Source organism: Gavialis gangeticus, unplaced genomic scaffold (assembly GCF_001723915.1).
Source record: "Gavialis gangeticus isolate Ggan-Ray unplaced genomic scaffold, GavGan_comp1, whole genome shotgun sequence".
NCBI classification, from domain to species: domain Eukaryota; kingdom Metazoa; phylum Chordata; order Crocodylia; family Gavialidae; genus Gavialis; species Gavialis gangeticus.
In genome coordinates this window covers 33,622,558-33,637,151 of record NW_017728996.1, presented here as the reverse complement: position 1 = coordinate 33,637,151, position 14,594 = coordinate 33,622,558, and the positions used below count along the sequence as shown (strand labels likewise).

At 41.7% G+C, this 14,594-nt stretch overlaps 1 protein-coding gene across 3 annotated transcripts in view; it reads right to left on the bottom strand.

Annotated features, from left to right (window-relative positions):
• The window catches only part of CGNL1 (cingulin like 1), a 136,532-nt gene that overhangs the window by 47,388 nt on the left and 74,550 nt on the right, over positions 1 to 14,594 (bottom strand). For all 3 annotated transcript variants that reach the window (XM_019504293.1, XM_019504296.1, XM_019504294.1), the window contains exons 10-13: positions 8,455 to 8,607; positions 7,551 to 7,721; positions 6,219 to 6,380; positions 4,520 to 4,609 (exon numbers count right to left, since the gene is read on the bottom strand). In XM_019504293.1, the coding sequence (XP_019359838.1) occupies positions 4,520 to 4,609; positions 6,219 to 6,380; positions 7,551 to 7,721; positions 8,455 to 8,607 (576 nt within the window). The remainder of the gene's footprint in view (positions 1 to 4,519; positions 4,610 to 6,218; positions 6,381 to 7,550; positions 7,722 to 8,454; positions 8,608 to 14,594) is intronic.

Below are 14,594 nucleotides of genomic sequence, written 5' to 3'. Positions count from 1 at the left end.
CACTGATGAACCTGTGTTGGTTGCCCCTAAGCATGCAGTCCCCTGCTGGCCCCTCCTGGATGTGTGCCAGAATAATTTTCTCAAACAGCTTGCCTAGGATCGAGGTAAGACTAACTGGCCTATAGTTTCCCGGGTCCTCCTTCCTCCCTTTTTTGAAGATGGGAACCACATTGGTCCTCTTCGAGTCCTCCAGTACCTCTCCAGAGCACCACGAGTGCTCGTAAAGCCTTGCCAGGGGACTTGCAATGACCTCAGCCAGTTCCTTTAGAACTCTAGGGTGGAGATCATCCGACTCCTTCACCAGGCCCAGCAGAACCAACTCCTCAATAGATGTAAGATCAAAGACATAGCAGGAGAGAGAGTAACATCTGATAGCATGATAACAGCATCTGGCTCCTCACACCCCATTGTCACTTATTAGGAAAACATCAGGCCAGAGAGGACCCCAGCCTTATAGCACATACCCTCAACAATGCTTCAAATACCATAAAGCAGGGGTGGGCATTTATTTTGGGTGGAGGGCCACTTATTTTGGGTGGAGGGCCAGTTTTGGCAAGCTGTCGAAGGCTGCATGGGTAGCCCTGCCCCTTGACAGATGCCCCGCCCCCTGGTCACCATCTTGGGACCAAGGTCTCAGGGCCAGCACCAGTGGGGCCCAGAACGAGGTGCAGGCTGGCAGGGGTCCATGGAGCTGGGCTGGGCTGCACCAGCAGGGAGAGGGGGTACCTGGCCTGGCTCAACAGAACCCCTACCAGCCAGTACCCTGTATTCCTGCTGCCCTGCTCTGGGCTCTGCTGGTGCTGGCTCCGGGACACCAGTGTGGGCCCCATGCACCCACTCACTCCCAGTGATCCCAGTCCCGTGGTACAGGCACAGGGCAGCATGCAGCCCTGATCCCCTGCTCCCCGGCAGGGAAGGAGCTGGTGCTGAGCATGGGGAAAAAAGTGGGCCCTCACCCACCCCATGGCTGGCACTCCCTGGTGCAGCCACTCACAGCTCGCATGGGGCTGTCCTCAGCAGGCACAGGCAGCCCCATGCAGGCTGCAAGCAGCTGCAGCACTGGGCAGCACCAACTTGTAATTCGGCCCCACTGCCAGCCTGGGCCTGCGCTGGCTCCAGGCTCTCCATCGGGGCTGGACACAGTGGCAGCAGCTGCCCGGCAGGGACCGCAGCTGCTGCCGATGGGCACAGCCCTGACGAGCGAGCCCGGAGCTGGCGTAGGGCCCAGATTGGCAGCGGGGGCATGTTACAAGCTGGTGCTGAGTGCAGGAAAAGCGGCCTTACCCCATGGCCGGCACCCCACGCTGCAGCCTCTTGCAGCCCACCCGGGCTTCCCCTGGGCCCTACTGCCCCTGGTTCCTGTCATTTTTGATAGGAATCAAAGACAGATAAATACTAATTTTCTAAATTTTTTAGGGTCCCCGCAGGCCAGATAGAATGGCCTGGTGGGCCACATCTGGCCCACAGGCCCTATTTCGCCCACCCCTGCCATAAAGGATTTAGAATATAATCAAAACTATGCTACATTTGTGCAATGGTATCAATTGTATTTATGATCTCAGTGTAGCAAATTTTGATCGACTAGATGGTTATGTGAAAGATCTGGCAGCTATTATAAACAAAATGGAATGCATGCTTCCTCCATAAAAGTTGTCTTATAAGCAGGGATCTGGGTTTTCTGTTTCCAATGGAAAAACAGAGAAAACCACGGATTTCCCATTTTTAGCAGAGAAAACGCAGATTTTACCTTTTAGCAGAAAAAGCCACGGATTCCCCCTTTTGCAAAGAGCTCTGCAGGCTGGCAGAGCTCCAGTCTGCAAGAGCTGCCTAGAAAAAGGGCAGGGAACCTCCAATCCTGTCCGGAGTGGAAGCAGGAGGGAGAGGGAAGGGCAGGGCCTAAGGCTTTTAGTCCCAGGGCCTCAGCTCAGACTCACTTTGCTTCTTGAGCCTGCAAGGTTAGGTAAATGGAGTTTGCAGAGGACTGGGAGGGAAGCTAGTTGTGGGGAGCTGGCTGCGGGCTGAGGGAGTGGGGAGGTGTTGGGGGAAGCCCTGGAGTGCCTGGGTGACTACACGTAGATGGCCAGTGGCACTATGAGCGCAACTGTGCTCAGCACCTCCATGTGTGGCTTCTCTTAAGGACCAATAGCGTTGCTCACAGTCCACATGCAGCCACCTGGGCACTCTGGCAGGGAGTGGGGAGGTGTTGGGGGAAGCCCTAGAGTGGCCTCCCAGCCAGTGTTGCATGGAACCAGAGTGGCCCTGGAGTGGCTGCCACCACCACTGCCCCACCCACCACTGCCATGCCCCACGCTACTTGCCTGCAGCCATGGAGCTGTGCCCATGGAGCTTGCCCGCAGAGCCATGCAGCTGGCCATGGGAAGGTAGTGCGGGGCACAGCAGCAGCAAGGAAGGCCATGCCGGGGTGGGGACCTTGCATGCGGGAGCCACTGCTGCACCACCACTGCCGCTGCTGCACCCCACACTGCCTTCCTGCAGCTGCCGCAAAGCTCCACGAGCACAGCTCTGCAGGCACAGTTCCGGGGCCACACGGCTCCACAAGCAAACTGCTCAGGGCAGCAGTGCCCCTCTGTAGGCCACACACAAGCCTCCCAGCTGGCCAGGGTGGGTGGCTCTCACACAGCAGCCACCACCACCACCACACTACTGCCACCACTGTTGCACCCCTTACTGCTTGCCTGCAGAGCCGTGTGGCCAGCCCTGGGAAGGCAATGCAGGGTGGGGCAGAAGCAGTGTGGTGGCCACCACATGCGAGCCCCCCTGGCTGGCTGGCTTGAGTGCAACCTGCAGACAGGCACCGCTGCCCTGTGCCATTTGTCTGCAAAGCCACTGCCCCCTCACTGCCACATCCTGCACTGCCTTTCCACAGCAATTTTTTGTCAGGGAAACCCAGGATCCCTGCTTATAAGCCAGGAAGCAGAGGGATAAACTGACACTTGCCAAAAGTCAAGCAAATTAAAACAAACACCAAAAGATTTTTCAGACATATAAATACAAGAGAAGGAGGGAAGAAGGGTGACCACTGTGCAGCGAGGGTGGAGTCACAACCAAAAATAATCTAGGCATGACCCAAAAACTAAATACATACTTTGCTTTATGTTTTCAATAAGAATATCGAAAAAGGCAGCGTTTTCTTCCCGAGTGGCGGATACACTTTAACACCCATATATTAGTCAGGGCTGATTTCTACCATGTTTCTGTTATCCTTGTAATATACAGTTTCCTGTCCTGCAGCAGCAATTCATCTTTCTCCGTTTTATTCTCCAGGTTCCCTGCATTAACATACAAGTATTTCAGATGTTTCTTATGATGATTTTTTAGCTAGATTAGGTAGTCTTTCACTAACTGCTTGTCTACTTGACTCCTACTCTCATCAATATTAGTATCTTCTCCTTGCTGTCTATCCTTTTAATCTTTTCTGCGTTGTCATATCCTTATTCTCCTTATTTCCTCTGTTTGTGTAGTCAGGAAGTTACATACATCTCTCCCCTTACTGTTTAGTTTAAAGCTGTTTTTATCAGTCATTTCAGCCTTGATCCCAGAAGGCCAGTATACCATTACTCACATAGAGTCCATTGATCAAGGAAAGTCCCATTTCTGTAAATGTTTCCAGTGGCTGAACATCCCAAAACATTCCTCACAACACCAATCCTTAAGTCATCCATTTCATTTTTACAGCCACATTTTTGCATCAATAGATAATGCAGTCTGTGTGCCTAAATTAAGTCTGTGCACACATGTAAATTTTAACATTAACAAAAACTTGGGGCCAGGTTACATTTTACATATGTAATATGAAGAACACTGAAACAAACAACAACTAGAACATTAGAGGCTTTCTTTGAAAATATATGTGTGAAAAGGTTATGTTGCCAGGAATATTTCATTCACTATATTCATTCCAAGAAACCTAACCTAAGCATTGACAAGTCACATGTGCTGACTATGAACTAAATGCAATATTACACTGTAGTTATTATTTTGTGACTAACAGATAAAAGTGGCAGGCGCAAAACTTCACATTCAAATGCCCATGAATTGCATTTTGGCTAAATTACATATCAGAATTTCACATATAACCCATACTTTATAAAGGACTGAATTAAAATCCAAATCCAAAAGGAACCTGAAGTTTGGAAATTCCTGAAGTTTGGAATCTACATACCATTTCTGCACCACAAACTATTTTCTGCTTGCATCTTACGATACTCTAAAACAATCTCTCACCAGTTCCAAAGGAGAGGTGTGTAAAAAGGTATGTACTATTTAAAGACTCTAGGAGGACAAGAAAAATAACTGTGTGGTTAAAAGACAAGAATATGAGTCAGAAGACCTGCTGTTTTTTAAGATAATCTCTATTTAACTTGCACAAAATAAAAGAGTATCTAACTTAAAAGTTTTGTATTGAATGTATTAAAGTTCTTTGTGATTATTATGTACTGTTTTTCTTCATTGGTACACCATAGCTCAGCTGCATACATTTTGCCCACTTGTCAAGTACCTGTTCTCTGCTTCTACCGATCCTCTCAGACAACAAATCAGAGTTGTTTCTTTCTTCATCAAGTTCAAGTTCTAACTGAGACATCTTCTCCTAAAAAGAGCAAAGGTAGTTCAACATGTTAGTGCTTCTGTTTAAAGAGCTAACAAGCCACACTTAAGACTGCAAAGCTTCAGTTGCCTGAAAATATTTTTAAATAGGGCAGTGTCTGAACATTTATAGAGAATGCAAAAAATTACCAAAACACTTATCTGCGTCATACTAGGATAGCCTCCAAGAGTTTACTGTCAAGCAAAATATTAATTAGTATAAAATATTTACCATATTACTCAATTGCAAAACCAAGTTTTTTTCCCCCCCATTCAAAACAGGGAAAACAAAGTCTCATCTTAGAACTGAGTATCAAGTGAAAATGCAGTCAGAAGAGATGGCAGAAATCTACTTGGTGAGGAACAGAGTAGTGAGGGACCTCAGTGCGGAGGTACAGAGTAGTGCAGGACCTGGTACAGAGGCACAGGGAAGCATGGGAACCAGCATAGAGAGATGGGGTATTCCTTTTTTAAAAACAGGAACTTCAGTGTAACAGGTGTCCTCTCAGGACTTCTGTCTTCCATCTGCACAATTCTACAGCTAGCTTCCAATGTGAATTTGGATTTCTCTTTTCACTACAGCAACATACAATTTGCAGTAAAAAGAAGCTTTGAGGAAAGCCCTTAAAAAAGTTCTTTTAAAGCCAATATAAGCTGTGCGATAACAAAAGGTTGTACTACTGCAAGTCCTGTCTCCCCAGCTGGGGAGGGGAGCCTATCACTGACAGCCCATCACCTCCCACTGGACGGCAGGGAGCAATGCTGCAGATCCCTGGAGACTGGGAGAGTGGCAGGCTCCAGAAGTGCTGGAGGTACTGCTGCACCTGATCTCAGGGAGTGGGAACTGCAGCTCTGCTCCCCAGTCCTGATGACAGCTGAGCATAAGCGTTCATTAACTGTCCAAACTGCTCTCTTGTCCACCCCTTCTTGGTCGGGGATAAGGGCTCATAGACTACTGTGGGTTGCTAAACTAAGACAGCCCCTGTCCCATCACACACTGCACTGGACAGACATTACATGTAGCGCTACAAAAAGGAATGCTACAAAAGTTCCTATTTCATCCAGAAGTATTTCTGTAGTGCTTCCACCATTTTTTTTTTTTATCACTACAAATGTAGTGGTGCCTGTTCGTGGCCTGGGACAGATTCCAAGCCTAGGGCCAAGATCCTAAAAGCTACCAAAGCTACTTGAAATCAGGAAGAATTAGACACCAAAGGAGAAATTAGTTGAAGAACTGAGGAATACTTTGGGGAACTGAATTAAAACCTTCCAGTTTTGGTGCCAGGTAAACTCCAGGAGAACTACAAAGGTAACTGAAAAACATTTTTCATGTCAGTAAAAGAAAGCATTGAAAGAATTCACAGAAGAGCTGCCATTCAGAATATAATATGCAATATCTGATTTGCTGAATGCTCACCCTTGGGACGTGCCAAACCTCAATGCTCTTGCATTACCAGTACACAATTTTTCTGTCAGGCAAGGTCAAATTATTTTCTTCCTTCCAAGCCCCAACCCAAGTAAAAAATAATAAAAAAGCAATTCCAGTCAGCTTTAGCAAAATATCCATCAGGATTATGCATCTGAAGGATCCTTGGTCAAAAAGTGCCTTTTACCTCCATTAGTTTCATCTGTCTTGCCCGATCATCTTTCAAATGGTTTCTAGCTTCCAGTTCATATTCTAGGCCTTTCACAGTCTGTTCCAATAACTGGATTTTTGTAATTGCCTCATCCTGGGCTCTCTGGTGATCCCGTAAATCCTCTTCCATAAGACGCATCTGAAAAAAAGAACGCAAATTATGCGATTCACAACACAGTTCTCTTTGGTAATAAATGTGCTATACAGATCCTGAGGTATTAAAATACTTACACAGTGGGATAGGAATTATACAGTACTATGAGCTTACTGAAGTCATTTTTACTTTTTCCACAAGGTGGCACTGAGTAAATGAACTTGGACAGGAATTCTCAGCTGTTATGATACTTCAAACAACAGGTTTCACAGCAATAAATATATACATTTGAATATTAACTTCAAGGCAATTAGTCAACTCTGTACAACTAACAAGAAGACAATAAAGCTTTGTGGAACTTTATGTCTTTGGTAAATCTTTCCAATCACTCCCTTTTCACTTTTTTGTTTTAATAAACTCCACCTTTGTAAGTGCAGGAAACACAGAGGGAAGGAAGAGAGAAGAACAGTGGTGATTCTTCATACTAACATGTCTATGCATTTTTATTAACAATTTAAAACCTAGTTTCTCAAATGGAAAGAAAAAAAAATCGTAAGTTCTGTCCAGGAAATTCAAACTACTAAAATATACTGCATATAGAAGACATCCATGGCCTGTCCTTTCTTACGGCTTTTCCAAATCCCAAACCAGTGCATGCAGATACATAAAGAGGCTGGACTGATTTTACGATAGAACTTGCATGCTAAAGGGCAGACATTGCCAGGCTGTGTCCAATTCTTGCCTGCACACACAGCTTTGTCATTTAAATCTCTACCTTAGCTCATAGAAAATGAAAAGATAATGAGTGTCAATTTCTTTTAAAAGCTCAGGGCAGCCTTTTTTGTCTTCTTCCTTTTTCTTTTTAGATTGCTGTTGGCCTTTTAAATGACTAAAAGCCATTTCACTATTCTCAATTTTTCTTTGCAATGAACATTAAAAGAGCAACAGAACTTCAGTAGAAACAATATCATATAATTTTGATACATCCATATGTCAAACATACTCTACATTTATCTATTGTATCTAGAAAACCCTATTTCCCTTGCGGAAGTAACACACTTGAAGAATTCGAACACAAAAGCATCTCGACTGAGATCACTCCCTCCTGATGAAGTGCACAAGAAAAATGATATCAAAGATTCATTGTTCTGAAAATTGTCTGAACAGAATTCTAGGTCAGAGGTTAAACATGTCATTGGATTTATGAGCCATTACCTCATCCTGCATTGTCATGGTTGTCAGGCGTGATTTTTCTACCTCAAGTTTTTTCTCTTTTAATTGTCTCTGCATTTCTGTAAGTTCTCTGCAATTTTTCTCCTTATAGTCATCAAGTTGATTCTGAAACTCAAGAGTGGATGTCTGAGAAGCCTCTACAATTTCAGCCATCTGGCAAAAAAGGAACATAGTATATAACATTTCCCAAAGTAAAGCAAAGCGACAAAGGGTTTGTGCTGACTTCTACTGCAGTAGAATGTTTTTGTACTTATCCACTCTCTCTTATGTTACATCAAGATCATTAATTAATCATTTAGAGAATATTATCCATGTTGTATGTGAAGAAATTAATAAGAAAAAAGATGCAGCTTTAAAATGGTGTCTCCAAAACGTGTGGCAAGAGAGTCCCCAGAGCATACTGTGTGTGTCAGCAGCACTTACTGTTGATCAGCATTTTAGCCTGTATGAGCCATGCTTTATCATACCAGAACTAAAGACATATGTTAATACATAGATGACAAAAGTAATGCAACAAAGCAGCAGCAGCTGGAAAAATGAACTGTAAATTATTGCAGTCCAGCTGATGGTTATTTTTATCAAAGACTGAGGTTATTTTTTGTACATAATGGAACAGAATTCAAATATGACATCTTGTTTTAACAAAACAGGACTGTTTTACAGTAGCATTTTGGGATAGCACTGTTCCAACTATTGCTCCTGTCCTGAAAGCTTGTATTGATAGTCACTAGGTCACAGACATTAACAGAAAAGTTCACATTACAGTTTCATGTACACACTAAAACCAACCAAACAAAAAAAAACTTCTCTGTAATTTGGCAGCTTATTTGCTTTTTTCCCTGTTGGAAATTTAATCTCCTGCAGCCTCTTTTCAGTCCATCCATACCTCCTTGTGTAACTTCTCAATGGTCTTGTCTAGCTGCCATCGTTCATTTTCCATTTCATTCTTTGTCCTCTTTAATTGTTCCTTCTGGTTAATTTCATCTTTTAACAGTTCGGTTAACTGTTGCTGGTCCTTAGAAATATTACTGAAGTTTCTCTGCAGCAAATAGGGAAGTTACACTATGAAATATAATGACAACCACAGCTCTTGGAATTGTTAAAAGGGATTTCATGTAATACATTACCACATCCTATGCAGCAGCAATGATATTTTACATTCCTTGAAAATAAATATTTATTTTGTATTGTAATATGGCAAACAGAAAGGGGCTACTGAGTCAAGGTTTAGTGCCCAGTCTATGAAGAATGAAATATTACGCTGCTAGTTAATGCTTACCAGTAAATAAAAACAAGTTCCTGAACTGCTGCAATACCTTATTGGTGTCCTTTATTTAGTTCTATTACACGCAAAGCATGTAGTCAACTGCACTTCAGTAGCACCCAGCATATTTTACCTTCTGCCATAGAATTCCACTTCTAATTTCAGGCTTTGCAGTTTCTTTGTTCTCATTGTCTACCTGAAAGGATTCCCAAACCCAGTAGTACAACTGAGGGTTGAGGGGAGGAAGGGGGCACCTGGGCCAGAAACCCCACAATCAACACAACCAGAGCAGAAATCTGTCCTGCTATGCCTCTGTCCAACTCCTCTATTTGCTCTGCCTTTTTTGATGTTTTGATTAGTTTAATAAGCTAAGCATTGTTCCAAAAGTGTGCAAGAAATAAATAATAAAGTAACCATTCATATTTTAAACTTATATTTTCATAGCACCTGGAAGCTTCCATCAGGAGTAGGTTTCAATTGGCAGGCATTGTCCAAACAGATACAGACAATGAAGATCCTTGTCCTAAAGAGCTTTCCAAGTAGAGTAACTCCTCCCAAATACATTTTACATTGTTATCAAATCTGAACCTACCCATATGGATTAATCTTTCAGTGATCTACATAGCTCTACTATGCATTCACACATTGACCTGGGAGCTTCAGAGCACCAAATATGCTGCAAGACTGAGGGAGACTTGGAAGAAATTTACCTCTTCTGTCACTACTGCTCAGTGGTAGGAATCTATGCTTAAGAATACACCAGTTTCATCACTGCAAGGTATTAGTGACATGAAGCTGAGAGTTTGGATTCATTTTTCATTGCCTATTTACAACAGGAAGGGTCCATTTTAAATTGGTTCTATTTGTCTTTTTTTCTTTTCCTTAAGGCCAGTAATGAATGGCAGGAGAATCTAGCTATTTTCTGAAACAACGAATCTTGCATTGGTGGGTTTCACTTCTTGGGCTCCATCTTCCTTTTTTGGAATTCCTAAAAATCCCACCCAGCCACCCAACCAACCAGCCATAAAGTAACAGCATATAGAGAACAATGCCACAAAACATTCGTAGTGCAAGTGTTGCTTCCTCTGCTAGTACAGGAAAAAAACCTAAGTGAAATTTACAGCAATAGCCAGTGCAGAAAGTAAAACCAAGTAATCTCAAAGATATTATAGTGAAAGAAAGAGAGAGACATGGTTTGCTGTGTTAGTCTAAAGTCAGACTAAAGATCTGATGGCATAGCAGGATGGCACCGTGACGACCAAATTGTGCAAAGTGACGTAAGCTTTTGAAGACACCACATTCAAGCATCTGATGAAGTAGCCTGTTTGAAAATGTATCCCTCTCTAGTTTCTAAGGTGCAATCCTGCCCTACCTTCTGCCAAGCTGACATGTAAAAATGAAACAAGCAGCATAATAAATCTCTTTCTTAAATAACCTGTGCTGTTACTTGCAAAATAAACAAAATGATTTTTTTAATGTGCAATTTTGCCTGATAATTTCCTTTTAATATCATTCCATATATTTATATTGTGTGTACTACTAAGTTTAAAAATATATTTTAGAATGCTTAGAAAAACATATTGCTACCCCTGTAAGAATTTCATAATTTAATCTTTAATTAAAACTCTAGTTTGTAAAACACATAAGAAAAGGGATTTGGTAAACAACAAAGGTAAAAATGCTAAAATGCCATTCAGTTCTTTGATACTCTTGGCATCCCTTCCAATTCTGTAATCTGATACTTATTACAAATAAACAGAGAAATCTCTGATATGAATTGGAACTAAAGATATATGCCTAAAGCTGCATGCACAAAGATAAAGCACTTATCCCCTGAAGCCTCATTCTACAAGAACTAGTCAAGCTGGCACTATAGAATTTTAAGAACCCTAGAAAGGTTCAATTTTAGCATCTCAGTGCTAAAAGCAGCAGAATTCTTGGGTCCCTGTTAACATGCTATATTCCAACAGGCTATAAAAACCTCACATGCTCCCCCATCAGTCTTTCACAGATCATTTAACTTTACAGTTTGTTTACACATCCTTGAAAAACAAACCACAGAGACACAGATCTGTGAAATATATTGTGGCAGGATGATGGTGCCAATAGGAAGCTGTTCTGTGCCTGCAGCGTATTGAAAGGAAGGCATAACATCAGAACAGCTCTGGTCAGTTTTTCAATTTAAGAATCAGCAGCAGAAATCAATCACTGACATCACCAGCAATATCTGCTACAAACACATAAGTTATTTTACATGTGAATATATTATATTGTTCATGGGAATTTACAGACAGGAAGTACATTCGTAGATTGCAAAGCATGTCATCGTATTTTGCCTGGTGCTCCAATGTGGCAGCATAGGACATCAAAGTTTGAAAATTAATTCTTTTCTTCATCTATTGTGTTGAGCCATGGTCTAACATGCCGAAATGGAAGCTGGTATAGTCTATATCAGGGGTGCTCAACCTCCGGCACACAGGCCAAACGCAGCCCATGAAGCCGCTGCATTTGACCCACAAGGCTCCCTACGGGATGGAAAATTTGGCAGCAGGGGAGCAATGGCAAAGAATATGGCCACCCTCCTCCCCAGCACCTTTCCCCACCACCAAATCTCAAGCCCCATGCAGCTGGTTGGAGCCAGGCCATTGTCCCTTTTCTGGTGGGGCCAGGTTGGGGCTGGACTGCCCCCTTGTTTCCCTTCTGCATGGCAGGATCAGGCACCAGATCCAAGGCACCAGTCAGACCAGTTCACGGACAGCCTGGGCACTGTCCATCCAGCCCATCCAGGAAAATAGTTCAGCATCACTGGTCTATATCTTCATTTATTTCTGCCATCCATACTCTTTTTTTTTTCTATTTATGATTGAGTAAGGAAAAGCCCATGAGAGTTGTAGTTTGGATGCTTCATGTCACCATTCTCCTGTATGGTTCTGGCTCCTTTAATAAACTGTCTTCCATGATAAGCGTTTGTCTCCCCTCAGTTCAGCGGCACAGTATATCCTGGAAGTCTAAGTGCAGGTATTATGGGAGATGTAGTTCAACACAAGAGTTCAGCTACTGCATATCTTACAAATCCCACTTGAGTGCCAGAACCATTCGGTCAGTGCTCCAGTACAATTTATTGTTGGGTGGAGAACTAGAAACCGTTTACAGGGAAAGACATGTATATCTTAAGAATATGGCTGGAAAACTTCACACATGTCATTTCTGACCAAGTCCAACAAAATACTGTTGGAAATAGATGATCACAGTGGACCACGGCATGGCTGCTATGCAACCTGCACGTTTACATCTTTCAAAGAGGCCATAATAGGCTACCTATTGTTCTCAAGGTTTAGAGTGTTTTATTGTTTCTTGGAGGAGGGGAGGGATTATTCCAGTTCTGTATATTATTCTCTTTAGAGTCCATTTAAAATAATTTAACAGATATCAACATTACGGTCATCCAACCAACACTACCGCCACAGCATCATTTAAACTAGCAGCATGAAAACAAACAAACAAACAAACAAACACACACACACACACACACACACAATTACCACTTATGGGAACAGGATATACTTTTGAAAATGATGCTAATATGTTGGCAACAGATATATTTGAAAATCTCTTTTTAGATATTAACAATGTATCAAATCAAATGTAGAAAAAAAAAATAGATATAGCTTTGGAAATTAGCTTCTAAAACATGTTATAAACATACTGTGTATTACTGTATTCCTGCTATTGTTTATGGTAAGATACTTGTCACACTCCACTTCTAAGTGACTTCATCATTTCCCTTGTGCAATATATACCACTAAGGACTATATTTCTTTTCCAAATTGGGAAACTAAGAAGAAATAAATGGTGACAAACAGTTATCATTTTCATTGAGAATATACATGAGAGAGACTAACAGTATCATATGAGCAAAGGGAACAACTGATTTTTCACATTTTAATTGTCTTTCCCACCTTAAGCATTGAAAAAAGATTATCAATAATGATACTGAACACTCAAATAAGTAAAATACATCAGTCTCCCAATGCTTTTATATTACTTCATTTGAAATTTAGTAATGTTCTGAAAAACATCTAAGCATTCACGTAGAATTAACTTAAGGTGTAATTCAAGTGTTGCCCCTAATGCAAGTCCCATAGACACATAAGTGCTTTTACCCTAAGTAAACTTAATTTGGGTTGGGTAGCCTGCCTGAAGGTCCTACAGGTTGCAATTTGAACAAATAAATTGCCTACTATTATCATAAAATCATGTTTTTCTCCCCAATATAATCACTACGAATAGCTTGTGTGTTATTTCACTATGGTTAATCTCATTTGAGGGAGGCTTACTCTGGAGAATTTATCTAGACTTAAGTTAATTCTGTAGTGAAGACGTGAGAGCAGTATGTTTTTCCACCTGTGAACAAAAGGCTAAACTCTGAACCCACTAAAGTCAGTGGCACAACTTTCATTAACTTAAGCCAGAGGAATTATTAACCCAAGGTACTTTACTAGAGAGCATTATATTTTTTAAAATAGCTAGAGGATTTAGAGCAATTAATGTTTATTTTCTAATGACCCATATGTTCTGTGGTGATGGTAGGTAAAAAAAAAAGATTAAACAGCATTCTTTGAGAGCTTTCAGGAAACTCTTAGAAGTTACTCTCTTCTCAGGAAACTGCATATCACCCTGGAGAAATGTTGGCATGTGTTTAGTTCCTAAAACACTAGATTGTGGAAAGCAAAAGGGTATAAAACAGAAGTTATAACACAGGGGTCAAGTAATCAGTATTAATCTGAGTTTCCATAGCTGAAAACTGCAACAAACTCAGACTATGCTAGCTACTGAGTCGCCTTTGAATGAAGTTACCCCAACAACACAGAATAACTAGCTTTAAAGTGCATTCTAGTTTTAACCTTTTTTAACCAAGAATCTGGGAAGAACTACCTTTGGAAAGGTTTGCTGCACCTAGTGCACTTTCACTCCACAAATGTTTATTGTTGTGTTAGTTTATTAGTTCTGGTTATCTGCACGTGTAACCATGAAGAGGGACTGCTAACGAATAGGTACCCTATTGTGCTAGGACCCATTGTGACTGTACCCCAAGTTGTTCAAGGTAAGTGAAATCAACTCAGCCTGCTTTATAAAGTGATTTATAAAAATAAGCAAAAGTTAAGTACAAAGCCATGATTAGTCCAAACAAAAATGTGTGATGATACTACTCAAGAACCATATTGAACTCATGTACAATAAACAAAAGGAGTGTGAGGCTGGAAATCAATGGACCAAAACCGGTACACTGAAAATTATGTTTAATTGTTGAACAAAATAAAGACAGGATGGACTATTTTCCCCATTACTCCTTCCTAAACTCCTTAACTTGGAGATCCAAACAAGAGAAATCATTATTAGACACTGATGCTAAAATGAAAAAAAGTAGTCTCTCCCATGGTTGCCACACTCCCTCCCCATTTTCCTGAGATCCAGCATCATATTGCCAAGGTTTACTTGAGAGATGTCCAGACCAGACCAAACCAGACCAGACCAAACCAGGACTCAGATGACATCACCTCCACTGGTTTTTGCTAAACATATAATACTACCTGGAACATGAGACATGCCTGCTGTCACACCCGAGTCACTCATGTCTTTTACCTTTCCATGTTCACTACTTCTCTTTCTTTGGGTTTCTAGGGTTTTTATGGTCTTCTATTTAAGATGAGACTGGCTTATTTGGCTTGATTTTTCTTTCTTTTGTACAAAAAAAAAAAAAA